The following is a 27,739-nucleotide window of genomic DNA, read 5'->3' as shown; positions in this document are numbered from 1 at the left end:
GTAGCCTTGCTCTAACCCGATTTTTTCGACCAACTTTATTGCCATTCTTTTTTTTTTTAATGTACGAAGACATACTATATATAATAACTCTCACGTACATTTCATCTTGTTGGGTTGTGGAGCCTGATCCATTCCCTTTTCCTAGACCCCTATGTGCACTATGGTGGTGGAGGATCAAGGGAAGACAAGCTGGAAAGAGTTTCGAGAAGATTCGGAGTTGAATCAGCAAAGAAAGAAACATTCAGCAAGGTCCGGAGTCGACTCCAGCAGACTTGGAGTCGACTCTGGCACGCAGGAAGTCTTGGCACAGCTTTTGGAGTCGACTCCAGCAGAACGGGAGTCGACTCCCCAGTGTTGGAGTCGACTCGAGAACTCTAGGAGTCGACTCCCACAGGCAGACAGAGAGGCATTTTTCTGTGGACTGTTTGCCGAGTCGACTCGCAGAATTGCGGGAGTCGACTCGAGCACGGGTTTCACGCGAGGCTGAGTTATGAACCGGGTCCAAGCCAAGGTTTTTGGTAGCCCTAATCAAAGTAAGAGATTGGGAGGTATATATAGACTTCTTAAGGGACACGAGAATAGAGGTTGCAACCCAGAGAAACCCTAGAACTCATCAACGAGAGGTTCCAAAAGGAAGATCCTTTGTGTGCATCAGCAAGACGTCGTGTTGCTCGTCTTGAGAGAGATTGTTTGCTGTGAGAAAGAGAGTTTGTTTCTCTTCTCTTGAATCTCTGTAACTTCCTTTGATCATATAGTGAATTATTGATCTGTGCGGCTGTGGACGTAGGAGCAAGAGACTCCGAACCACATAAACTTGCTTGTCTTGTGCGTTTTGCTATTGTTTTTGCCGTGTTATTCATCTCTCCTACTATCCTTTATATTCCGCATTTGCTGTTTGATTCCTAACAACTGGTATCAGAGCCATCTGGTTCGAAGGAATAAGTGGGAGCAATGGCGGCTGAAGAAGGCAAGGTCAAGATTGACAGATTCGACGGCAAAGACTTTGGTTTCTGGAAGATGCAGATCGAAGATTATTTATATCAGAAGAAACTTCATCCACCTCTTGAAGGTATGAAACCGACAGGTATGTCGCAGGCCGACTGGGATTTAATGGATCGTGAGGCTTTGGGAGTTGTTCGCTTGACGTTGGCTCGAAACGTTGCGTTCAACGTTTTGGAAGAGAAGACAACAGCAGGTTTGCTGAGAGCATTGTCTAATATGTATGAAAAACCCTCGGCCTCTAACAAGGTGTACCTGATGCGCCGTTTATTCAATCTGAAGATGAGTGAAGGTTCCTCAGTTACGGATCACATCAATGAGTTCAATCTGATTACGAGCCAGTTGAGTTCGGTGGCAATCAGCTTTGAGGATGAAGTTCGTGCTCTAATACCCCTATCCTCCTTGCCAGAAAGTTGGGGTGCAACGGTGACAGCTGTAAGCAGTTCCTGCGGCTCAAACAAACTGAAGTTTGAGGAGGTCCGAAATCTGATACTCAGTGAAGATATCAGAAGGAGGGAGTCTGGCGTGAAATCCGGTTCGATTCTGAACACATCTGAAGGCAGAGGAAGAACTGTGCAACGCAGCGAAAATCGTGGCAGATCGAAGTCTAAGAGGAGGAGCAAGTCTAGATCGAAAGGCGATGGCTGCTGGCATTGTGGCAAGATGGGCCACACGAGGAAGAATTGTTGGCTCAGAAAGAAAAATCCAAGCAAGGGGCAGAATGAGGAGTCCGTGAATGCAACCACAGATGAAGCCAACGATGCTTTGATCCTCAGCGTGGACAGTCCTATGGAATCATGGATACTAGACTCTGGAGCTTCGTTTCATTCTACCTCACGGAAGGAGTGTATGCTGAATTACACTGCAGGAGACTTCGGAAAGGTTTATCTCGCTGATGATGAGCCTTTAGATATTGTGGGGAAAGGTGAAGTTCATATCAGGATGCTGAATCAGTCAGTGTGGAAACTGAAGAATGTGAGGCATGTCCCAGGCTTGAAGAGAAACTTGATTTCTGTTGGGCAGCTTGACAGTGAAGGGTATGTTACTACCTTCGTAGGTGGTTCATGGAAAATTACCAAAGGAGCTCTAGTGATAGCTCGTGGGAACAAGTTGGGAACTCTTTACATGACCAATGACACCAAGGATACGGTGGCATTAGCAGAAAGAGGTGCAGATAGTTGTCTTTGGCATCGCAGACTCGGACATATGAGCGAGAAAGGTATGAAGATAATGGTGAAAAAGAACAAGCTAGCAGATCTGAAAACTGTTGATGTAGGTCTCTGTGAAGACTGCATATTTGGGAAGCAGAAAAGAGTTAGTTTCTCAAAGGGTGGAAGAACACCGAAGACAGAAAAGCTAGAGCTTGTACACACAGATGTGTGGGGGCCTTCACCGGTTGCATCTCTTGGAGGCTCACACTATTATGTCACGTTCATCGACGACTCTACCAGAAAGGTTTGGATTTACTTCATGAAGCACAAATCAGAGGTATTTGCCATCTTTAAGAAGTGGAAAAGTCTTGTGGAGAATGAATCTGGGGTAAAGATAAAACGACTAAGGTCTGATAATGGCGGTGAGTATGACAGCAGCGAATTCAAGAAATTCTGCGCAGAGAATGGAATCCGAATGGAGAAGACAATACCGAGTACACCGCAGCAAAATGGGGTGGCTGAGCGAATGAACAGAACCCTAAATGAGAGAGCCAACAGTATGAGGATCCATGCTGGTTTGCCCAAGATGTTTTGGGCTGAGGCAGTCAACACCGCAGCGTATCTGATAAACAGAGGCCCATCGGTTCCCCTAGATTGCAAATTGCCTGAAGAAGAGTGGACAGGTAAAATAGTAAATTTGTCACACTTGAGGGTCTTTGGGTGTGTCTCCTTTGTGCACATCAATGCAGAGAAAAGGGACAAGTTAGATGCAAAGTCCAGAAAATGTTTCTTCATTGGATACGGTACAGATGATTTTGGTTACAAGTTCTGGGATGCGCAGAACTAGAAGGTCATCAGAAGCAAGGATGTGGTATTCAATGAGCGAGTTCTCTATAAGGACAAGAATACTTCAGATCTTGAGAATGTAGGGGAGCAAAGCAGGGAAAAACAGCAAGTTGAGTTGCAAGAGATTACAGAAGAAGACGTTGCCAAAAGAGTTCAGAGAAATTCTGAAAATTCAGAAACTGTTGCGGCACAACCTCAACCAATTATACCGCAGCTGAGAAGATCTACAAGAATCTCCAGACAACCGGATAGATATTCATCCTCTTTACATTATCTGCTATTGACAGATGGAGGTGAACCCGAGTGTTATGAAGAAGCCATGGAAAGCAAAGATTCGGTGAAGTGGGAGTTAGCCATGAAGGACGAGATGAAGTCCTTGGATAGAAATCAAACTTGGGAGCTCAGTTCACTACCAGAAGGCAAGAAGGCTTTACAGAACAAGTGGGTCTACAAAGTTAAAGAGGAACATGATGGCAGTAAGAGGTATAAAGCAAGGTTGGTTGTGAAAGGCTTCCAACAGAAGGAAGATATCGACTACACTGAGATTTTCTCTCTGGTAGTCAAATATTCAACAATCAGAGTGATTCTGAGTATTGTGGCAGCAGAAAATCTGTATTTGGAGCAGTTGGATGTTACAACTGCATTTCTCCATGGAGAGATTGATGAAGACATCTACATGCAGCAACCTATCGGCTTTGCAGTCCCTAACAAGGAGAACCTTGTATGCAAACTGAAGAGAAGTTTGTATGGTTTGAAACAGGCCCCGAGGTTGTGGTACAAAAAGTTCGATGGATTCATGATCAACAATGGTTTTGCAAGATGCCAAGAAGATCATTGCTGTTATCATAAGGTACTTGATGGCGGTTTTATCATCTTACTCTTGTAGGTTGACGACATGTTGATAGCCGGACCGAACCTACGAGAGATTGAAAGATGGAAGAAAGAGCTATCAAGAAAGTTTGCAATGAAAGACATGGGTGCAGCAAAACAGATGCTTGGGCTAAGGATTGAAAGGGATAAGGTGGCTGGAACACTGAAGCTTTCTCAAGCTAACTACATTGATAAGGTGCTGAATAGATTCAATATGACAGATGCAGATCCTGTGAAGACACCTTTGGCAAGCCACTTCAAACTTTCAAAAGAGCAATCACCCAAGGATGATGAGGAGCTGAAGAAGATGTCAAGGGTACCATATGCTTCAGCTGTAGGCAGCTTGATGTATGCTATGATATGCACGAGACCCGACATTGCACATGCAGTGGGAGTTGTGAGCAGATACATGGCCAATCCGGGTAGACAACATTGGGAGGCTGTCAAGTGGATCCTAAGATATTTGAAAGGCACCAGAAATGTAGGCTTGTGTTATAGAAAAGGCAGTCAAACACTACAAGGTTTTGTGGATGCAGACCTAGGAGGTAATACTGACACTAGAAGAAGCACCACAGGGTATGTTTATACCGTAGGCGGGACAGCAGTGAGCTGGTTCTCACAACTGCAAAAGATCGTTGCTCTTTCGACAACTGAGGCAGAATATGTTGCCATTACAGAAGCCAGCAAGGAGATGATTTGGCTACAAAACCTTCTGAAAGAGCTGGGCAGAGAACAGAACTGTAGTGTACTATTCTGCGATAGTCAAAGTGCTATTCACTTAGCTAAGAACCCAATGTTTCATGCAAGAACGAAGCACATACAGCTGAGATATCACTTCATCAGAAAGTTGCTAGAAGATGGCACTTTGTTACTTGAGAAGATTCAAGGAGAAAAGAATTCAGCTGATATGTTGACTAAGACAGTCACTACAGAGAAATTGAGGCTATGCATGGCCTCAATTGGCCTCCAAAGATAGTTGAATGGAGGTGCCGCACAGAGAATACATATCAAGATATGGAAGTTTGTTTTATTTTCAAGATAGATGCACAACTGGATGTATCAGTCTCCAAGTGGGAGAGTTGTTGGGTTGTGGAGCCTGATCCATTCCCTTTTCCTAGACCCCTATGTGCACTATGGTGGTGGAGGATCAAGGGAAGACAAGCTGGAAAGAGTTTCGAGAAGATTCGGAGTTGAATCAGCAAAGAAAGAAACATTCAGCAAGGTCCGGAGTCGACTCCAGCAGACTTGGAGTCGACTCTGGCACGCAGGAAGTCTTGGCACAGCTTTTGGAGTCGACTCCAGCAGAACGGGAGTCGACTCCCCAGTGTTGGAGTCGACTCGAGAACTCTAGGAGTCGACTCCCACAGGCAGACAGAGAGGCATTTTTCTGTGGACTGTTTGCCGAGTCGACTCGCAGAATTGCGGGAGTCGACTCGAGCACGGGTTTCACGCGAGGCTGAGTTATGAACCGGGTCCAAGCCAAGGTTTTTGGTAGCCCTAATCAAAGTAAGAGATTGGGAGGTATATATAGACTTCTTAAGGGACACGAGAATAGAGGTTGCAACCCAGAGAAACCCTAGAACTCATCAACGAGAGGTTCCAAAAGGAAGATCCTTTGTGTGCATCAGCAAGACGTCGTGTTGCTCGTCTTGAGAGAGATTGTTTGCTGTGAGAAAGAGAGTTTGTTTCTCTTCTCTTGAATCTCTGTAACTTCCTTTGATCATATAGTGAATTATTGATCTGTGCGGCTGTGGACGTAGGAGCAAGAGACTCCGAACCACATAAACTTGCTTGTCTTGTGCGTTTTGCTATTGTTTTTGCCGTGTTATTCATCTCTCCTACTATCCTTTATATTCCGCATTTGCTGTTTGATTCCTAACACATCTGTCTGGCTTCGATTTCATTTTATGTTAAAAACATACCTTGAAGGTTGCACATGTATATTTTAAGGAACATCATTGCTCTTTGCATGGTGAAAAGCAATATGGAACTTGATAGAATTATAAAAGATTTTTTTTTTCTTAATAAGTGATAAAAAGTTAAAGAATGCAATCTAAGGGAAAACCTCACATCGTAATTATGGACTATGGCTGGTTAATTAACATGTTAGTTAAAATATATGATTGCCATGCGCTCCTTGATTAGTTCTCGATGATTTAATACATAGCTCATCAATGGATAATTTGGATGGACTTGTTTGAACACATACGTATGGTCATCGCAAGGTTTGGACAAGAAAAGCCGGCCAAATTGATTGAGAAGGAACAAGATTAACATAATTCTAGGATGTCTTTATCTTTCAATTATGTTTTTGCAGATGATTATTTCCTTTGCTATTATTTTGTAACGATAGTCATAGAATTATGGAAATATAGTTATTTTTGACACTTTCATCCTTCATCAATATAAGATAACATTTTCATCCTTTGTCAATTAATTTTTACTTTCATTCAGGTAACTACGACTCCATCTAAAAATTAAAAAAAAAAAAAGAAAACCATTGTCCATCCATTATTATTTGCCATTTTAATTTATTCCCAACTTAGCCCACCTTTGGGTTGAGCTGGACAAATAATAATTACTGTTCATGTTTCAAGAGAAAATAATAATTTTATGGGGCAGCTTAATTTTTGATGGTAACGGTGTTATTGCATGCAGCCCAAGATCCCATTACGTACCCAATTTAACGGTGCACTGTCGGCTACTGAAAAGGAAACTGAAGCCATCTTTAACTGTAATTCTGGTTTAGCTCATAGATTCTTGTGATTGGTTCAGAACCCACAGCTTTTACCATGTTTGTTGAATCATGCCCGCTTTGACTTTGTTTCAGATGCAAGTCATGAGACATTGTTATGATTTATGATCATAAGATTAGGTAGTGTAGGCCATTTTGTAGAAACTTGCAAGCTAAGCAAGTCCGGTGCTTCAAATCACACGCAAGAAATTATCTAATGCACTGCATGCACCAACATGGCCATGAACAATGCTAATTGTCTCATCTCGTTTGTGCGGACCAATCACCAAGACGAGCATGTCAAAGTATTTACTAAAAAAGAAAAAAAAGGAAGAGAGAGAGAAATGACTTTATATTTCTGCTGTATTGCATTTTGTATATCTCAAAAATTATATATACTCGTATATTGCTCTATATAAAAAAAAATTATAAGCTAATATAAATTGTTACATAATCTTTAAGATTATTCTAATCAGATTATGCTAATAAAAAAATAAAAAAAAAATATTATGAAATGATATAGAGTATTATGCCATTTTTAAAATTATATGGGTAGAATCTACGAAGCAAGAGGAGGTGGTTGGTATGGTAGGTTGGTGGGCATGGTGCAGGATATTTAAATAAGCCTTGGCAAAATAGTTTTTAGGACACGTGGCAAGCTTCTATTGTCTTGGTTTCACGTGACAGAGCACCGTGCAGGTCTACCTCGGCCTCGGGTCCTGCATGTCACGGGGCTCAGGAGGCAATGCCGGTTCGGTCAATCAATAGAGATAGTAATATCTCCGCCACCATTAACGCAGTGAATGAGAGAATCCAACCTCCCTGTTCCGTTATACTTACCTCCGCCGTTACTTGAGCGCTGAATAAGGCTCTGTTTGGGGGAGCTTTTGGAGGGCCAGAAAGTGCTTTCTGGCCCTCCAAAAGTATTTTTAGATGAAAAACTGTGTTTGGTAAATTTTTCAAAAAGCTGTTTCAGCTTTTGCGGGAAGCTGAAAACAGCTTTTGGGAGGAAGCTCCAATTTGGAGCTTTTGGGAGGAAGCTGTTTCAGCTTTTTTGGAAAGCTGTATTTTTGACAAAAATGTCCATATTAAAATAACATAATTGCATAGTTTGTCCCTTTATAAACCTAAAAATCTGCTGGAGCTAAGAACCCTAGCCGTCAGACTCCCTTTCGTAAGAAAATGTATTTTTCTTTTCAATTTTTGTATGCATCTCTTCAACCACATTTTAGAAGAAAAAAATTTTAATCCTTTTCCATACCTTCCAAAATCAATCTATTGTTTTTTTTTTTATCATCAACCTCGCGGCCCACGCTGAGGTCCTCCTCGAGCGTGGACCACGAAGAAGAGCCTCTGGACCGCAGAAAATTATTTTATGAGAAATTATGGAAAATTATTATGGAAAATTATTTTATACTAATAATTATAATATTTTATACCTTTATTTTTGTGTGATACTATAAATATAATATCATATTATATTATATCATAATACATTAATATGCTATGTTAAATAATTTAATATTATGTTATATTATGAAAAATTAATTTATACTAATAATTATAATATTTTATACCTTTATTTTTGTATTATACTATAAATATAATATCATATTATATTATATCATAATACATTAATATGTTATGTTAAATAATTTAATATTATGTTATATTATGGAAAATTAATTTATACTAATAATTATAATATTTTATAACTTTTATTATTGTATTATACTATAAATATTATATTATATTACATTACATTATAATACATTAATATGTTATTTTAAATAATTTAATATTATGTTATATTATGAAAAATTAATTTATAATAATAATTATAATTTTTATACCTTTATTATTGTATTATACTATAAATATTGTATTATATTACATTACATTATAATACATTAATATGTTATTTTAAATAATTTAATATTATGTTATATTATGAGAAATTAATTTATACTAACAATTATAATATTTTATACTTTTATTATTGTATTATACTATAAATATAATATATATTACATTATATCATAATACATTAATATGTTATGTTAAATAATTTAATATTATGTTAAATTACCAAATATTAATTTACTCTAATAATTATATTACTATTATGCTATATTAACATAATATTATTTTATATTACAATAATATTATACTATATCGTATATTTATGTATTAATTTATATTATGTTTTATTATGTTCTGTTGTATAATACTATGCAATGTCCTTTATGGTAATTTTGTCATACAAAAGTACTTTCTCAGTTTGTTTACCAAACACAAAACAAAGTACCACAGCACTTTACGAATGTAGTTACCAAACAGCAAACAGCTTTTTATAACAGCTCTACTTCAGACAGCTCTACTTCCAACAGCTCTACTTCTAACAGCTCTACTTCCAACAGCTCCCCCAAACAGGGCCTAAGGGTCCCGGAGGAAGGTAATGCTTTGTTTGTGCCGAAAAGAAAATTGAAACGGGCCAATTCTGAGTTGGGCCCGGCTGTGGGGAAGCCCAGCGCTGGAGGTGGGCTATGTTCGGGCGGACCGAGCCCGAGTCCGTCGAAACGGGCGAGGAGCCCATCCAAACCGGCGGGCCTAGAGGTGGGAGGCCCGTCCGTGGGAGGGACGGCTCTCTCCGCGGCGAGACCAGGGCGGCCGGGGACTCCATTCCGCCGGAGGTCCAAGAGTTCCCCTCCGCCTCTTGCGGCGACGCGGGGACGACCTCCCCGGAGGGAAAAGGTACACAGGGCCGGCAGCCATAACCCGCAGGCGTCCGGTGGGGCGGGGTCGGCTGGGAGAAGTTTGGCTCCGGCCCTATCCACGGCGGCAAGATCGCCTGAGGAGGAGGCGACGGGACTGTTTGGTGCCGGCAACGGTCCGATGGTGAAGTGCCAAGGCGGAGCAGCCAGGGGTGATGGCTTGGATGCTGGTGCGGGTGCAGGAGAGGCAACTGGTCCGAGGGACTTCCCAACATTCAGTGGGTGCCATACTATGGCACGGGGGCATAGCTGTGAATCCTCTGAGATGGGAATGGGGAGGAAGGCGGCGGGTGAGTCCAGCTTTCTCAACTCTGGTGGTGGTGCTAACCTTGAGGTAAGAGGGGGGATGACAGAGGGATGTGTGGTGAGGGAGATAGTCACAGGAGATGGTGCGTGCCATTTGGCACAAGCCGGTGATGGAAGGGATCACCAGCGACTTTTTGTTCAGATGATGGAAGCAGCAAAGGGGGTAAAGCCGGTAGGCCCGGGGGGTGGAGGGGCTATTGAAGAAGTGGTGTTTCATGATTGCAGCCCCGGGGTTGGGGGTTGTGAGGTATCATTGGGTGACCAATGAAGGTCACCTTATGGAATTGTCGTGGCGCGGGGAAGCCCTCTTTTGCGCCGGCCTTCCGCAGGATTGTGCAGCTGCACTGTCCGGATATATGTGTGTTGTTTGAGACCCGGCTTTCCGGAAGGAGTCTTCAGAAGGCTAGGAGAGCGGTTCCTCGGTCGTGGGGATTTTATGCAGTTGAGTCCCAGGGGTTGTCGGGTGGTATTATAGTCACCTGGGCGCAGGGCTCTTGCAGGGTGGATGTATTTCATGTATGTACACAGGAGGTGGTTATAGTGATTTCGGAGGGTAGTGGTGTTTCTTGGGTGCTTGCTGCAGTGTATGCCAGTACTGACTTCAGGGAGAGGCGGACATTGTGGGAGGAGGCGTCTCAGCTGATTAGTCAGGGGTGCCCTATGATGGTGGCTGGTGATTTCAACTGCATCGTTGATCCTCAGGAGAAGATGGGGGGAAAACCTTTCTCATATGAGAGGAAGGTTAGGGAATTCCAAGATTTTTTGACATCGAATGGTTTGATAGATCTGGGGTTTTTCGGCTCCAGATTTACATGGTGTAATAATCAGCAGGGCCAGGCTAGAGTATGGGAGCGACTTGACAGGGCCTGTGCGACTGCTGGGTGGGTTCAGTGCTTCCCGGATCACCGTGTGAGCCATTTGCCCAGGATTGCGTCGGATCACTGTCCATTACTGGTGAGTACAGACACTTTTATTCCAGTTCGGCCTCCATTTAGATTTGAGAAAATATGGCTTTGTTATCCGAGATCATGGGAGATGGTGAGGGAGGCTTGGAGTGCTCCGGTTAGAGGAGATGCTATGTATCGGGTGTCTCGTAGACTGGAGCTGACGAGGAGACGATTGAGGAGGTGGAACCGTGAGGAGGTGGGAGATATTTTCAGGAGGATTGAGGAATCTGAGGAGGCAATTGCTAGGTTACAGGCTCAGGAGGACCAGAGGGGAGGTCTAGCAGATGGGGAGATGGGGGAGCTCAGATCACTATTGACACTGCATGATGGCCTTCTTAGACAGCAGGAGATATTTTGGAGACAGAAATCGAGGGTACAGTGGATTGTGGAGGGGGACAGAAATACTAGATTTTTCCACCAGGCGACAATTATCAGAAGGCATCAGAACAGAATCAGAGTTATCAGGGATGAGAGGGGGCAGTTGTCAGAGGATCCGGAGAGGATTCAGAGGGTTATGGAGTATTTCTTCAGGGCTAGGTGGACAGAGCAGCCTACAGGTGGGAGCATAGTGGATATCTATTCGCCTGAGGTTGGGGTGTCAGAGGGGGAGACAGCTGTATTGACCAGACCAGTTTCGGAGGAGGAGATCAGAGAGGCAGTGAGGTCCCTCGCGGGGGACAAGGCCCCAGGGCCGGATGGTTTCCCACCCTTATTTTTTCAGAGATATTGGATGATAGTGGGTCGAGATGTGATGGCGGCTATACAGCAGTTTTTCAGTACAGCAGTGATGGCGGCAGATTGGCAGAGGACTTTTATCACCCTGATACCGAGGCGGCAGGATGCCACGGAGCCGAGTCATTTTCGGCCGATTAGCCTTTGTACGACCCTGTACAAGGTGACGGCGAAGATTCTCGCCGCCCGTTTGCGGTGTGTCCTTCCTAGGCTTATTAGCCCAGAGCAGGGAGCTTTCTTGGAGGGGCGGAGTATATCTGATAATGTACTTATTGCCCAGGAGTTTATGTTTGATCTCGGCAGGGCCCCGGTGAGGAGGAGCTTGATGGGGATCAAGCTAGATATGGAGAGGGCCTACGATAGGGTGAGATGGGACTTCTTGCAGCAGTCTTTGCAGGGGTTTGGATTTCCTGAGACTTGGATCAGATGGGTGATGGGCTGTGTACGTGCCCCTTCCTTTGCTATCTTGATGAACGGGACACCATCCCGTTTCTTTGTGTCGACAGGGGGGTTGCGTCAGGGGTGCCCCCTTTCTCCCCTATTATTCATTATGTGCTCAGATGCATTGTCTAGAGCTCTACGACGAGCAGTGGCTTCTCAGGAGCTGGAGGTTTATAGACCGGTGGTGAGGGCCCCTCCGATTTCCCACTTGTTGTTTGCTGATGACTGTCTGCTCTTGGCCAGGTCGTCGGTGCAGTCGGCTCGGATCATCTGTGGGATTATTCGGGACTACTGTGCAGCATCAGGACAGCGGGTCAATCAGTCCAAGTCATCTATTATTTTCATCCCAAAGACCAAAGTTGCTGTGAGGCGTTCGATAGTGGAGATCCTGGGGGTGGGAGAGCAGGAGGGCATGATGACATATCTAGGGGTCCCACTCTCTGGTCAGCGGTTGCGGCCGAGGGATTGTGCAGCTCTGGAGCTCAGTATCAGACGGAGACTCGAGGGGTGGCAGATGCATACACTTTCGATGATGGGTAGGATCACTTTGGTTCGCTCAGTTCTTACCTCGGTCCCTATCTATCTACTTTCCAATACTATCATTCCAGTTACAGTCCTGAGATCCCTTGAGCAGCTGTTTAGGGACTTTATTTGGGGGAGGTGCAGTGGCAGAGGGGGAGTCCACTTGGTGGCTTGGGATGTTGTGTGCCAGCCGGCTAGCTATGGAGGATTGGGGGTGCAGTCTCTGGTGGCCACGCGGGAGGCACTAGTTGCTAGACATGCAGTTAGATTTATGCTTGAGCCTGAGGGTATGTGGTCTTCACTGATGAGGGCCAAATATGGAGCTCTGGTTCCTGGGGTGCGAGCTGACCGTCACCATTATCCGATTTGGAGGGAGATTTGCACTAGAGCTGGGGTGGTGCTTCCAGAGATTAGATGGATCATAAGCGATGGACGGTCTATTGATGTGCTGGAGGACAGTTGGGTGACCGAGATACCGATCTGCCGTATGCCGACCATGGTTGATGCGACGAGATTAGCTGGCTGCAGGGTTAGTGAGCTGATGACACTAGAGGGGGCTCGATGGAGGGAGGAGATGGTCCGGGAGGTCTTTGGAGAGCGATTGGCGGAGTCGGTTCTGTCTATTCCGATTCCCACTGGTGGGGGGGGGGGCGACAGGCTAATATGGGTTCCGACGGGACGGACGCGGGTACGGGTCAGAGATCTCCGAGCATTGATTGGTAGGGAGCCAGATCGTCAGATTGAGGGTGGCTGGATATGGAGGTTGCGGATTCATCCGCGAGTGGCTTTATTCATCTGGAAGGTGGCCTGGGGCTGCCTTCCTACGAGGAGCTTGTTAGCCCGGCATGGCATGGCGGTCTCTCAGTGCTGTGAGGAGTGTGCAGATAGCGAGGAGACGATCGAGCATGTCCTCCTGCAGTGCCCCAGAGCCAGAGAGATATGGAGGAGATCACCGGTCCTACTACCCGACTCGATAGTCTCTGCACAGGATATGATTCAGATGTTGAGAGCCTCCACGCTGAGTCCCCGATCTGTGGAGGTAGGGATTCTGGTGGCATACCTGTCCTATCACATCTGGTTGGATAGGAATGCCGGCCTGTTTGAGGGGAGGAGGTCGCCCCCGAGGAGGGTGGTGGATAGAGCGACGCTATCTGCGAGGGACATCTATTCTTGTGGCTACTATGCGATTTTCTTCTGGGATAGCCAGGGACATCTGGGGTACTCTCCATGCTACTTCAGCGCCCCGGTTTGCCCTTGTTTCTTGGGTACCCCCACCCCTTGGCTATCTTAAAGTAAATTTCGATGGCAGTCGGTCAGTGGATGGTGTGGTTGGAGGGGTTGGATTTGTGGTTAGGGACCACCATGGCAGGATGATAGCGGCAGGAGGGCGGCGTACGCTTGGACTCTCTGTGGTCGGAGCAGAGCTGCGGGCGGCTTGGGAGGGTATATCCTATGTGTGGCAGGTTCTTGGTGTGGAGCGGGTCTGCCTTGAGGGGGATTCATCTGTGGTTGTCGAGTGGCTCCGAGGGGCGGATCGGTTTGGGGATGGCCATCCCCTCATTAGAGAGGTACGTAGGATGGTATGGTTGATGGGCGACGTTCAGATAGGACATGTGTTCAGAGAGGCGAACAGGGCTGCAGACTGGGTCGCCTCTCATGCTGCCCGGCATTCCGGAGATTTTACTTGGACGTCTGATGATGATGTTCATCCTTACTTGTATCTTTTACTTTCCCACGATTTAGCAGGTTGTACTCACGTTAGAGTTATATGAAATGAATAGCCGTTTTACCAAAAAAAAAAAAAAAAAAAAAAAAAAAAAAAAAAAAAAAAAAAAAAAAAAAAAAAAAAAAAAAAAAAAAGAAGAAGAAGAAGAAGAAGAAGAGAACATGGCCACCGTCTTTTTTTTTTTTATATTTTTTATATACGGGAGAACCTTTTCCTTCGGACAAGGTATTGTTTTATATATGTGAACAGGGGTCTTTTGTCTCTTTGCCGTCATATACCAAGGGAAATTGTTTCAGATTTCCGGCGGGAAAGAGTTCATTGCCGGACTTGGCGGGGAACCTTCGAGTTTCGGGTAGGATCTCCAGACTCCCTCAGTTTCAATCCTTTGCTCTCTCCTTTCTTCTTGATAGGCGCTCTTATAGAAAAAAATGTGTTTTTTTCTTAAAAAACAGATCTGTTTGGGCAAGATACTGGTAGAGATCATTTTTGTCTCACTCTTTTTTTTTTTTTTTGAAGTGTTAGAAATCGATGAATTTAGTATTAAAATTGTATGTTATGAACTCACAATGGATCTTTTCCCTTCGTTTTTGTTTTTTTTTGGATGTATGGGATCAGACGAGGTCGTTTTTTAATTTCTTTCTAGGAAAAATCGTGGGGCAAGTCAACGCGATTTGGTTTTGAGTCATTTGGAAGTGTCAAAAATCAAAGAGTTTAGTAATACGAGCTCAAAGATGGACCTTTTGCTATATCTTTTCTTGAATTGTTGGATTGGAAGAGTTTTTCTTTTATTTTTTAAAGCTTCCTCTTTTGCCTTCTTTTTATATAATTTCTTGTTTGGATTTTTTTTTTTTTTTTGGCCAGTGAATGATCTTGGTTTTCCCCTATTAGAGGTTTTTTGGGTGTATTCTTTTCAGTGAGCCTGTAATGAGATCTGGGAATTTTGATGGGAAACTCTGTTTTCGAAGTTTTGAGAAAACGAAGCATGGCTTTGGTCATGATTATTTAAACATGAAAAGGCATGGATTTTCCCAGGGTAGGTGAATTATATGGTGAAAGTTGGTCGAACTTTTTTTAATAACTTTATCTGATAATTCTTTAACGAATGAATGAGGAATGTACTAGATTTCTGAAAGAAAGATGGTATGAATATTTTTAATACTTCATCCTTCACAGGCACACACATATATCAATCAGACAAGGTCCTGCAAACATATCGAATTTGTCTTACTTTTATCATTGCATTTAATCTCGCCAATACAATTCACTGCTAGATTTTCATTTTAGCAATTTAAGTGTTTTAGTTCCATTGAATCTTCAGTAGTTTCTCTGTCAGCCTTCTTCTTTTTTTTTTCAAGGATTCTTTTCCTTCTAGGTAGAAGATTCTTTTTCTGCTTGGTGTTTTACATTAGAAGGCTTTTGTTTTCCAATTTGCGCTTCAGGGCTCATTTCTAGCAAACAATCTAAAGACGGCTGCATTTTTTAAGTATCTTCTGAAAGGTGACCTGATATTTAAATTTTTAGCCAAGGAAAGCTAGGCAATGGGATCCAAAGGGAAAAAAAAATAAGAGGAAAAAAAAAAGAATTGTTTTGGCTTTTGGATCATGAACATCGAATGACTTAAGTTAATAAAATTTTGTGGCTTTGAGCCTATGCAAAATTCGATCACCTGGTAAAATTTCGTTGGGTAAATTTTTTTAAGCATTTAGAGAGGAAGAAGAATTTCTTAATAAGGTTGGAATATATTTCTCCCACAATCTAGAGCTGTATACTGAAAGTTAGATCCATTGTGTTTTCCCTCCCCTTTTCTCAAGAAAAGAAAGTTAGATCAATTCTTGCTTCTGACTATTCTGGATCTACTTATGCAATTCCATGATTAAAAATTCTTAAATTAAAACTGCTAAATTCTGAATTTACTGCTTCCAATTTCAAAATAATAGTGTAGCTCATGATTAGTACTTTAAAGCTTTTTTTATAACTTTTTTTATTCATAAAAGTCTTGGAGTACTAACTATGGGTAAACTAAATCAACCGAATGTTGAAGAATTATTCGAGGCATCCAACTTGTTTCTGTATACAAGAGTTATTGGAGCTAGAGCATCTAATCTCCACTATACTTCTAGTGTCAATACATCAATTCATACTGCACCAATTTTAAAGAGTCTACAGACTTTGTCTTATTATAAATATATATTTCTTTGATTCTGCAGAATGGTAGATGCTAAATTGCGTACATGGATTTATGCTCTGATTTGTTTGCTGATATTTCTGAAAGCAGAAGGGTACTTTGTGGACATCACGTATGTTGAAAGTGCCGTGGCCAAAGGAGCAGGTGAGAATAAGTCATCATTACTCAGGATTCTCCTCCCATCTTGATTGGCTTCATTGATTTAAACAAAATAGTCAAGCACCAAACAAGCATCCTTGAGTATTTTCTGAAATAATCTTCCTTTTCTAATTTGTCTCCTCTTTTAGTGGTTGGATTTTAACATGGAGCCACTGATCTCTTACCTACGTGATGCATCATGCAGTTTGTTTGGATGGAAGCCCCCCAGCTTATCATCTGTCTCCAGGTTTTGGATCAGGGGTGAACAATTGGTTGGTACATATCGAGGTCAGACTATATTTGAACTGTTGATCAAATATACTAGCCAATGTCTATTCCCCTTTCATGCCTGTTCATAGCATCCGTTCTTCGTCAAAAGAGCGATTGGTTGTTGCTATCTCATGCAAATGTTCAGTTCCCACTATTGAGATTTATCTTCATCCGTTTCTGAATTCATTGTACTCAAGATTTTTTTTCTAATATAACAAGAATGGCTGTCACTTCAGTATTTTCATTTGAATATCAGGGAGGTGGATGGTGCAACAATGTAACAACTTGTTTAGCCCGCAAAAGCACCCGTTTAGGCTCTTCCAGACAAATGGTGAAACAGATTGCCTTTTCTGGGATTTTAAACAACAGGCAAACATTTAATCCAGGTATGGCATTTAACAACTCTCTGTTGTTTGTTAAATCGGCCATTGCATCGCTTTAATTTCTTTTGATTTTTCTAAACCAGTCTCAGATTGGGATATATTGCAAGACTTTAGTATTTGTGGTGATAAAATATTTGCAACCTATATTTCAACTAAAAATTCAAAAGTTAGAAACTTTACCTGCATCAGATGATATTGCTTCATGTTAGTTCCAAAATAGTATTGATTCAACTATACCATTAAGTAAAAAAAAAACTTTATCCAATCTGTCTCTTTCTTCATGTACACTGCACCTAAGATAGATTGATAATTCTTTTGTTTCAAGCTATGTAGATCTACAAGCCAAGCTTCATGTCAGTAAATTTGGATGCTGTGGGAAATTATAATGATTGAACACCTTAATGGCCCATGCTTTCATTTCAATTTGCTTAAAAAATCTGCACCATGATCCCTGTTCTCCACTCCTAAGTCAAATCAGTAGGTGACAACAATGAACATCTTTGTCTGCATTAGGCCAAAGCAAAAATCCATTAGCTGTTTTGTCCATGGATCTTCATAAAAGGCCAGTCAGTTAGTGTTAGTGAAAGGTACAACAATGAGGAATATCTACAATTGGTCCTTACCTTGAAAGTTGCTGAATTGAATTGCAATGAATTCTTCTTGTTGTAACACACTGGGATATACACCAAGTTGTCTTCAACTATATAGAAATGTGATATTGGTAAAAACTGACATTTCAAGGCCATAAGATTGTTTTTTTCTTAAGCAAAACAATGTTGAGACAGGCAAAGAAAATATTCTTATATTTCTAGCACACATTATTGTCTTCTCCAAGCACATCAACATAAAGAGCACTCCCCTATTCTGGTATTAATGCTACAAAACCAATATGCATTCGGTGAGTAGTTTTTGGTCTCAAATTATTTCCTGGCAACTTCAGTTGATTGGAATGTGATTTCCAGACTTCTACAATTGGAACAAGGTCAAGGTTCGCTACTGTGATGGTTCATCATTTACGGGAGATGTAAAGAGAGTAAATCCTGTAAGTTCAATCTAGTGTGCTCTCTCTTGCTGCAATATTATCTATATTGTTAAATGTGAGAATAGAGAGGTTTGCTCATGAAATAGGCTTAAGATCATGTACAGAATTTGGAACATATGTAAATTAACTTTGTTTCCATGCATGCATCTGATTAGACCACCAACCTTCATTATAGAGGAGCAAGGGTATGGCTTGCTGTTATGGAAGATCTACTTGCAAGGGGAATGAGCAAGGCTGAAAATGTAAGCTTCTCTCAAGGCCTAGTTTGTTGTGTTCACTATGAATTTCCTTTATGACACTAATAGTGATTACAGGCTTTTCTCTCAGGCTGTTCCGCCGGTGGATTGACATCCATTCTACACTGTGACAACTTCCGTGCCCTTTTACCATTGGGTACCAGAGTTAAATGTCTTTCAGATGCTGGTTATTTTATCAATTTGTAAGTTATTCGTCCTTTGCGTACTTGATATTTTAATCGGAGTGTTTGACTCACACCTCTAATCAGCTCCAAAAATACATTAATAAAAGACCAGCTTCAAAAATATGGATAAAGATTGCTAATCATGGTTACAATATGATGTCAAGTTTTTACTTACCATTCTATTTGATGACATCTTGCAAATAACAGGAAGGATATTACTGGAACAGAACACATTAAGGCCTTCTTCAATGATGTGGTGACGACACATGTATGCCCCTAATAGTTTCATAACATACAATAAGTGTTTACTTAATATATTTTCGAGGCTTCTACAGTTTCTCCTTAGAGATAAACATTTAGGAAGTGAAATTGTCATAATTGATGCAACCTATCTTCTCTGGTGTTCATTGTAACTATTATTTACCCCAGTTGACTGGTTTATGCATGTCTTTTAGGGATCAGCCCAGAATTTGCCATCTTCATGCACTTCGAGACTGACACCAAGCATGGTTTGTATGTCTAACATCAACAAATATTCCACCAACCCTATTGTGCTATCTTACCAACACTTTCAATGAAAATGCAGTGTTTTTTCCCTCAAAACATGGTGCAGAAGATACGCACACCACTTTTCATATTAAATGCTGCATATGATTCATGGCAGGTATGAAATTAGTCTTGCACCAAGTGTGTTTTATTGCGCAGTTTGATTTGTAAGTCAATTTACTAAACCAGGAAAAGATTTTGAAGAACAAGCAACTATATGCATGTGCCAGACAGAATATAGTCAATGTAAATATTCCCTGAATGACATATTAAATTCCTTTTCTTACACTCAAATTATGTATGTTCATATAATGTTCACGTAGATAGCTTTTAGATGATATTTTGATCTAAAATGATAATAAAAAAATCTCTGATCTTTCTTTCTTTATTCATCTTCCCTTCAGGGTGAATGAGCCACTGCTTGATGATGCAAACTACATGTCACTGAAATCTAGGCCTCCCCATTGCAGATAAAAAATATTTTGGTACCAGGTGTTGCTGATCCTCATGGTACGTGGCATGACTGCAAGCTTGATATACAGCAGTGCTCTTCATCTCAACTTCAAATCATGCAGGGTTAGTACTTAACACTCAACTTAGTGAAAAATCTAGTCCCTTTTTGCAGTGAAAAAAAAAAAATCTAGTGAATAGCTCAAGTTTAAGCATCTGAGAAAGGCATATATCTGCTTTTAGCAATTAAACTTTTGGATAGAATGTGTTCCAATCTACAAAAGATGTCTGTTCTGATTTGATTCATTGATTGCATTCAGTCATTTGCAACCAGTTGTGAACCAGCTTTGTTTAAGTATATCATATTGCAGTGAGATAGAGTTGTAAAGTGTCAGACAACTGTTCTGAAGTTTATGCAATCAGTTGCTCAGTTGAATGATGTTATTGACAAAATCATTTGCTATAATAGGTTTCAGGACACAATTTCTAAATGCACTGGCTGGATTTGGGAGCTCTTCTTCTACAGGCATGTTCATAAATTCTTGTTATGCCCACTGCCAGTCAGAAATGCAAGAGACATGGCTAAGTTCTAATTCTCCTGTGCTTGAGAAGATTGTAAGATCCATTACCATATGCTATAGATTGTTAGATAACAGTACAAATTAGTGCCTGCATGGCACTCACCCTCATGTCTCTTTTAATTTTAGCATTACCCTCTTTCTCTGATTGACCAAATATATCATGTTAGATTTGAACTTTGGGTTCTTGAGGTAGTTGATATCCCTCTAGGTGGAGTATACAAAGTTCTGGTTAGGTTATTTATTCTCCGAGTGCTAAAAGTTATAGAAATTAGTTGTCCTCCAAATTTCCTAGTTTACTATATATGTTAATGTTCGATAACCTTTTTTTTTTTTTTGCAGCCAATTGCAAAGGCAGTTGGAGACTGGTTTTATGATAGGATTGCCTTCCAAAAGATCGACTGTCCTTACCCTTGTGACTCAACATGTCACAACCGCATCTTTGAGGACAATTCGGAAGCATAGCAATTACAGTATTCTCCATTATTATTCTCATTCATCATAGTACATTTTTTGCAATAATTAAAAGCTCAAAATTAGAGGAAATAACAAACAATTATGTTTCCTAGAATAAGGCAAGGCACATCAGCACCAAATTTTCGCTTGTGTCTTGCTTCATGACTCATGCATTTGACATTATTCTTTTAAGGAGAATGGAGGGGCCAGATCCCAACTGGTGTTTTCATTAAGGGAATGTATGGAACAATATATCTAAATATCAATCAAGTTCTTTATTGCAAAGTATCGTATTGGCAAAAGAATCAGCAGATTATGCAATTGTTTTCCTGGCTCCTAACTTCTTCAAAATTCAAGCTAGATATTTTGTCAACTTCTCGAGAAGAGATGTTGCTTCCAGAACTTTGAGCTTACCAAGCATCATAATTTTATGTTTTATTTTCCAGATCAGGTGAAAAGTGCTAAAGTACCTTAATTAAGTTTGTGCTGGTCTTAAATTTTGATATTCTGGAGCATCTAGGAGACTAGAAAAAAATCACTTTAAATTTTGAGTCATGGATTTAATTGAATTTTGTTATTTTATGCAGAGAACAATGAGCGTTAAGATAATTCTTGTTAGTCTTTGATATCCATGATAACACTATATGCTGGAAGATATCATGGACTCAAGTTCCTCTTATTACCATAATTCTCCTATCACAATAATAATTCTCTTCTAAATTATCATAATTGTTGGGTTTTTCTTTTGATCTGGTAAATTACCATGAACATCATAGAAGGAATGTGTCTTGCTCATTCAGAGGTTATTTTACATCCTGTATCATAGAGTTTGATCCATAGGAATCGATTGTCAGACTGCAAAACTTGCTGGTAATGCTGTCAAATCTTTCAAAAGCTGCTTGTTTCTTCATCTGTTGCTTTGCGAATTATCTAGTTGATGCTTCTTAAAGATTCAATATACCTTTTGCGATGCAAGTATTCTAACTTGCGCCGTGTAACTGACAAGTGACTTGAGTCAGAGTTGGTTTTGATTACAGCGAGCTTTTACATGAAGAATCACTCACATATCGATAACCAAACCTTGTAATTGTTCCTATTTGTGCGGTTTCCTCAATGGAAATACTGAAACAAATTTTTCTTTTATTTTCCACAAAAATAATCTTTTGATATATTCTTTCCTGCAATTCTAAGGATTCCTAACCCTTAAATTCTCTTTATTAATGCAGATTCTTTACTTAAATCAACTCAACCTTTCAAATACTGAGGTTCTTCAAAATTTGTTCTTAAAACTCATCCTTTCAAGGTATATTAGCATTCTTTTGGGTATTCAGTGTTGCCCCACTCTAAGAAAGCTTATCTAATGATACCTCCCTTTGCTTAGTTTGGCATGGACGGTTACAAAGGATCCATGTGGCACCCACGTTACTGGATCAACTATAAATCTTTTATTGCTACCACAGTCATGTATAAATATAGCAGTAAAACATGAGACACCCACTTAGCATGACTTTGCAAAAGAAAATCAGTGAAGCAAATGCATCAAAGGAAAGCAAAATCCGGATCCTATATAGAGTGACACATCTTTAGCTAAAAATTGACGAATCGATTAAATGATACAATCTGTAATAAGTGGTGCTGCTGATCTACTTCTTGGTCTGCACAACATCATCTTAACTTCTTGGACTTCATTCTTTTTGTTTTTAGAGATTCCGTAGGGAATAAAATAACAGATATAAGGTTGTTGGGCTATTTTCAGCCTTTCCTCACACACACCAAAAAAAAAAAACACAGAGGGATTGAAGTGGAACCAAAATCCAATAACTTGCTACATATCCTTCTTCTTATTATTTTTTAGCATTGAGTCCAGATTTTCTGCCCATGTGGTGGGGATAATGCATGAGGCAAACCCAGTCACCAAAGTTATGAGATCATGTTTGGTAGTAGTAAATACTTGTGATATTGGTACTTGCCTTTTTTCTAGCCAAAATACTTATGCTTCTCCCATTGTTGATTCTTGTCTAGCAGCACAAAAGATAGCAAGAAGAGAGGAGTTATAGCGCCCGATCATTGGTAGGGAGGACCTAGGAAAGAAGCCTATCTAGCCTAAACTTATGAGGGCTTTCATGATAGTTCTTTGGGCCCCATTCTTTTGTGTCACAAATAGGTCATACCCTTGAAACCCTTTGTGGGCACAGTAACCACCTGGGTCTTTGCAGCCTATAGTCCTGTGGATTTCAAGGGCAGGCTTTGCCTTTCTGCGCAAACTTTTTGGCAAGATCATTCCATCGTCTCAAGTCGCAATGGTACCCTACTATTTTATGGATTAAGCCACCATGTTCTTGAACCAAATTGGATCACAATTTGTGAGATCATTCATCCCCTACTGTTTTAGGGCAGAATTGCGCAAAGATCTCCGAATATATATCATTCTGAAATTTTTTAAGAAAATAACTTGTTTTAGAGATATCTTAGTACCTTCCGCCAACCCCTTTATGCCAAACGTTGTTCTAGGCCTTCCATGTGTGCAGGTCACATTCTAGACTTCTAGTCACACACCTCCATGAGCGCGGCCGGTGCTCGATCTTAGCATGTCTCTCTCGATGGTCCATTGAGTTCATCACATCTCCTACCATCAGGTTCTACGTGAAATGAACCAACGGCTAATGTTCTTTCGAATTACACCCGAGCCAGCCTGTATCCGATCCAGGGGCGGCCCAATACATTTGGAGGTCTAAAGCGAATCCAATGAATAAGGCCTCTTTTTTTTAATAATATTTGTTTTGATAAGTATAAAATATTTTAAAAAATGATATGGAAATAGATAGCTATCCTTTTCAGTTTAATATAATTTTTGAATGGAAGCACAGAAAAATAATTGAAAGCCCGTGAAACTGATTAAATAACTGAGATAATGCTCGGCAATACTGTTTACCATGTCAAGCAAGAGCAGAATAGGAAAATGTCATCAAGGTAAAGAAAAGAATTTGTACAGAAAAGATCTCTCTATAAGAGAAAGTAGGGGCATTATGGAAAATTCACTTCATCTAATTGATAAAAGTCTCATCCCACCATCTCATCTCCCGTTCAAGTGAGTACCCCTAAGCAGCAACTGCAACATCACATATTCACAGCACGGCAGCCATTCAATCCCCCTGGCCCCCTCCCTCCTTTTCTCTCTCTACCAACCAAGGGGGGAGAAGAAGCCGAGAGGAGAAAATTGAAAGAATCTCCACCCTCCAAGAAGTCGATCTCCAATCCCCCTATCTTTCTTCCTGATGGCCCAGCTGGATCAGGAGTAATGTGAGGGAAGGAAAAGCAAGACCCAAACCAAAAAAGAGAAGGGATGAAATATAAGAGTGGCTTCAGACGTGCATCAAGCCAACCAAATCCCTCCTCTCTCTCCTTCTCTCCACCCAAAACAAAACTACTGTCCCCAGCCTGCCACTTTTCCAACGGCTAGTCGGCCCATCAGACCCGACGGCGACGCCCTGCCTTTTCTTTTTGAAATCAAGTGACCGTTGTGAATGGAGCGCAGCCAAGTATTTAAACAAAAACCTAGTCTACAGTTGGGATTTCCCTCTAGCTCTAGCTCTATCCGTGCGGCCCATCAGACCCCACGCCCTGCCTTTCCTTTTTGAAATCAAGTGACCGTTGTGAATGGAGCGCAGCCAAGTATTTAAACAAAAACAGTTGGGATTTCCCTCTAGCTCTAGCTCTATCCGTGCGGCCCCCGGCCCCAAAGAAGGCCCCCGCTGCCGCCGCGCCGTTCTACGTCGCTGCCCAAAGAAGGCCCCGCTACGTCCCGAGCGGCCGCAGCGGCGGCGATCGAATCCACCCTTCGCCCCTTCGGAGAGAAGCCGATTGATCAACGATTCAACAGATCAAGTACTCCTCTCCTCGGCTTCTCCGCTCTAATCAATCCTCCATTCCTCCTCTCGATCAGTCGATCTTGTCGCTTGTCTCCGGCTCTAAGAAGGCAAGAACCTGCCGTCCCACCCGCGGAAGAGTGAAGACCTTCACCTTCAGTTCGTTCTGGTTCTGCCGTTTTAATTCTGGACCTTGACGGCGGCCACCTCCGGGCTCCCGGTCGACCGGACCACAACCACAGGACCACTAAGCCGGTAAGCCCTAACTCCTAAATCCTAAGGCCCCCTTCTCCCCGGAAGCCGGAAGAGTGAACTCAGTGAAGACCTTCTTGACTTCTTCGGTTCTTCCCCGGTTGATTTAGTCCTGCATTTTGAACCAATTTTTTTTAAATCAACTGATCTTTTTTAATTACATATGAAAGGGTACATGTAACTAGAGATATTAATTTTACCTGAATAGGGAACTTGGTAATTATCATTTTTTTGAGGGTATTTTGGGTAAAAATTGGAATAGATGGAATCCTACTGAGAATACTTCAATGTTCAAATCATATGTTGTAGATTTGTGAGAGCAATTCTTTTGTGAACTTGCCAACACCATACACTGATTACTGATACACATGATGTCATCCACAAAACAGCCAGTTTGAAGCTTGAACATAAACCTGTAAGCCTTCTCCTCCCAGCCATTTGTACCCCTTTTTTTGGAACATAAATTCTTCTATTTCATCCCGCAATGGCAAACAGCCAACAATTCCCACAGCATCTCTTTTTTTTCTTTATTGAAACAATTCCCACAGGCCACAGCATCTCAAAATTCAAGATATCAGTCACACCAGGTTTTCTGTGATTGTAGATAACTGTCCAAATTCAAGAAGACAAATATTGGCGATACAGCACCGTTGTCTGCCCTCTGGAACAGTAAGATTGTAGAATTAGAACCACAGGTATGAGCCCTTCATTGGTTTCTCTTTCTTTTTATGTGCTTAACTCTGCTTTCACTAATTATATGCTCATACTCAAAATAAGCAGCTAGAGAAAATTTCTAACACCTAGGAAAAAAAAAACTTCACGCAAGGGAAAAAGAGCAGTGAGACTAGACTTCTTCAAGAAGCAATATCCTAGACACAAGCTTTAGAGTAGGGCAAAAAGCCTTTGAAAAGATGGCTGATTTTATCAGTGAAAAGAACTGCTTGGTTCATAACGTAAAGATAGCTGTTGATATTTAAATCATGTACATCATGGTCCGATATTTAATTCAGCTTTAGACAAAGAGTTACTAATTTTATCAGTGAACTGTACATTTATGTGTGGATTTTGATAAACTGAATGATGATTCACAGTGAATCCTTTTCATTGAAACTAAGAAAATTCATAATGAACAGTGCTTCAAAAATTTCTCCAGCTTACCAGCTAATAGATCAATTTGTTGCCATGCTTGCCATTTTTGCTGGTTGCTAGACCCACTAATTGTTGATGTGCCTGACACTTGTTCTATTTGTTGGATGAAGTTATCAACTTTTCTGCTTATTTGCTTTATGATAGTAGAGATTATTGATATAGTTCCCCTGTCATGACATTTCGTTGTTGAGCAACTAAAACTCTTTGGTTCAAAGGGAAGTTGGAGGATGGAGGAACAGGATAAGGGAACCAGCTCATTTCTGGTTTCTTTGGCTCCTCTCCTCTCCTCCCCTCCCTCCTTTTCCACTTATGGTATCAGAGCCAAGTTCGGGCATTGCTTATTTCATATAGGCACAGGATAAGGGGAGGCTACCGGTAGTATTGAGATGCCAACTGTAATCCTATAGGATCATAGGCGAGGTCTAATATATTGAGAGCTCTTGAGCCAACTACAGGGTTATTAGGAACTGGCATAGCCAGAATGTCTGGCTATATGCATTGAGGTATAATACAATACATACTTAATATCCTCCTGGACACGGTTACTAGAATATGGAGGAACAGGATAAGGGAACCAGCTCATTTCTGGTTTCTTTGGCTCCTCTCCTCTCCTCCCCTCCCTCCTTTTCCACTTATGGTATCAGAGCCAAGTTCGGGCATTGCTTATTTCATATAGGCACAGGATAAGGGGAGGCTACCGGTAGTATTGAGATGCCAACTGTAATCCTATAGGATCATAGGCGAGGTCTAATATATTGAGAGCTCTTGAGCCAACTACAGGGTTATTAGGAACTGGCATAGCCAGAATGTCTGGCTATATGCATTGAGGTATAATACAATACATACTTAATATCCTCCTGGACACGGTTACTAGAATATGTAAATACTTAATATAACACTGTACATATTTAATATGCCATGGTACATAGTTAGTATACCATAATACACTTAATGTACCATAATACATAATATATCATGATATACACTAAATATACTATGGTACATATTTTTTTTAATAAAAAAATCCTCACACGAAAATAATATCCTTGCCATTGGTCAAGCAATTTCTCACAAGGAGCAGCACAAGAAAGTTCGGTTTGAATTTTGATTTATGATGTAAAACATAAATAGGTTTCTTATTCCATCTTCTCAAGTCGCATTGATGATTGCTTGGTATGGATTCCACACAGAATATAAGTCCGTCTGACCTCTACCCACAGACAAAGACAGAATATTAAGGTTATATTCTTGTCTGTTGGTGATTGAGTTTTCAAAGGAGGAGAAAAGATACTCAAATTATGAAAAAAAGAAAAAGAAAATTCATTTTGACTGGTAAAGCCTCATTCTACTAAACTGGCCCCCCAATTTAACTTATAGAGCACTCATACCTGTTAAAATAGTAAATTGAGCACTCATCCTTGCTAAGACCAACTCTTTTCTTTTTTCCATAGTTATATAGGGGTAAGCTTTGAGTTTTTCAATATTTCTCATCAAATAATTATACTGTTAGGGTTTCATTGCCTGCTCAATTGCACATTTCTTTTTTTATCTTTAACTTTGTCCATGCATTAGAGCAGCTAGCCACTAAATCTATTAACATTGATTCAGCAGTCTTCTTAGAAGCTTAAAGGAAAGTGGCTGCTCGAATATGGTGCAACTGGGGGTTGCTTTGGATAACATAGCTATGCCTAGAGGCTAGTGTTATATGTTTTTATTTATGATTTATTTAGTCTGATGCTAACTGCTGGAAGTACTCCTAGCTAACGCATGTCGGTTTATATCTTTGCCATGTTGGTCCACTTCTCTGTGTGGGATCTGTGTGATAACCTTGTCATAAACTTGGTGATTGCTAGAGTTGTGCATCCGCCAAGTCGGGCCAGGTTCAACCCAGCCCAGCCCTAATTAATCTGATCTAATCCTTAAAGAGATCAAATAAAGCATTTATTTTTCTTTCT

At 41.1% G+C, this 27,739-nt stretch overlaps 1 protein-coding gene across 1 annotated transcript; it reads left to right on the top strand.

The window, feature by feature from the left end:
* Window positions 1-14,295: 14,295 nt before the first annotated feature.
* Window positions 14,296-20,802, top strand: LOC120107229 (pectin acetylesterase 8-like). Its single transcript, XM_039120415.1, has 13 exons — window positions 14,296-14,400; window positions 16,256-16,377; window positions 16,577-16,659; window positions 16,898-17,027; window positions 17,987-18,066; window positions 18,222-18,308; window positions 18,381-18,505; window positions 18,695-18,755; window positions 18,943-18,996; window positions 19,074-19,151; window positions 19,504-19,609; window positions 19,953-20,098; window positions 20,404-20,802. The coding sequence occupies exons 2-13, from the start codon at window positions 16,257-16,259 to the stop codon at window positions 20,524-20,526; spliced, it is 1,194 nt and encodes a 397-aa protein (XP_038976343.1). The 5' UTR covers window positions 14,296-14,400; window position 16,256; the 3' UTR covers window positions 20,527-20,802.
* The last annotated feature ends 6,937 nt before the right edge of the window (window positions 20,803-27,739 follow it).

The sequence above is a fragment of the Phoenix dactylifera genome, unplaced genomic scaffold (genome assembly GCF_009389715.1).
Source record: "Phoenix dactylifera cultivar Barhee BC4 unplaced genomic scaffold, palm_55x_up_171113_PBpolish2nd_filt_p 000801F, whole genome shotgun sequence".
Classification (NCBI taxonomy): Eukaryota; Viridiplantae; Streptophyta; class Magnoliopsida; order Arecales; family Arecaceae; genus Phoenix; species Phoenix dactylifera.
Note: the sequence above shows the minus strand (reverse complement) of the source record. Positions and strands in the feature narration are given on the sequence as shown.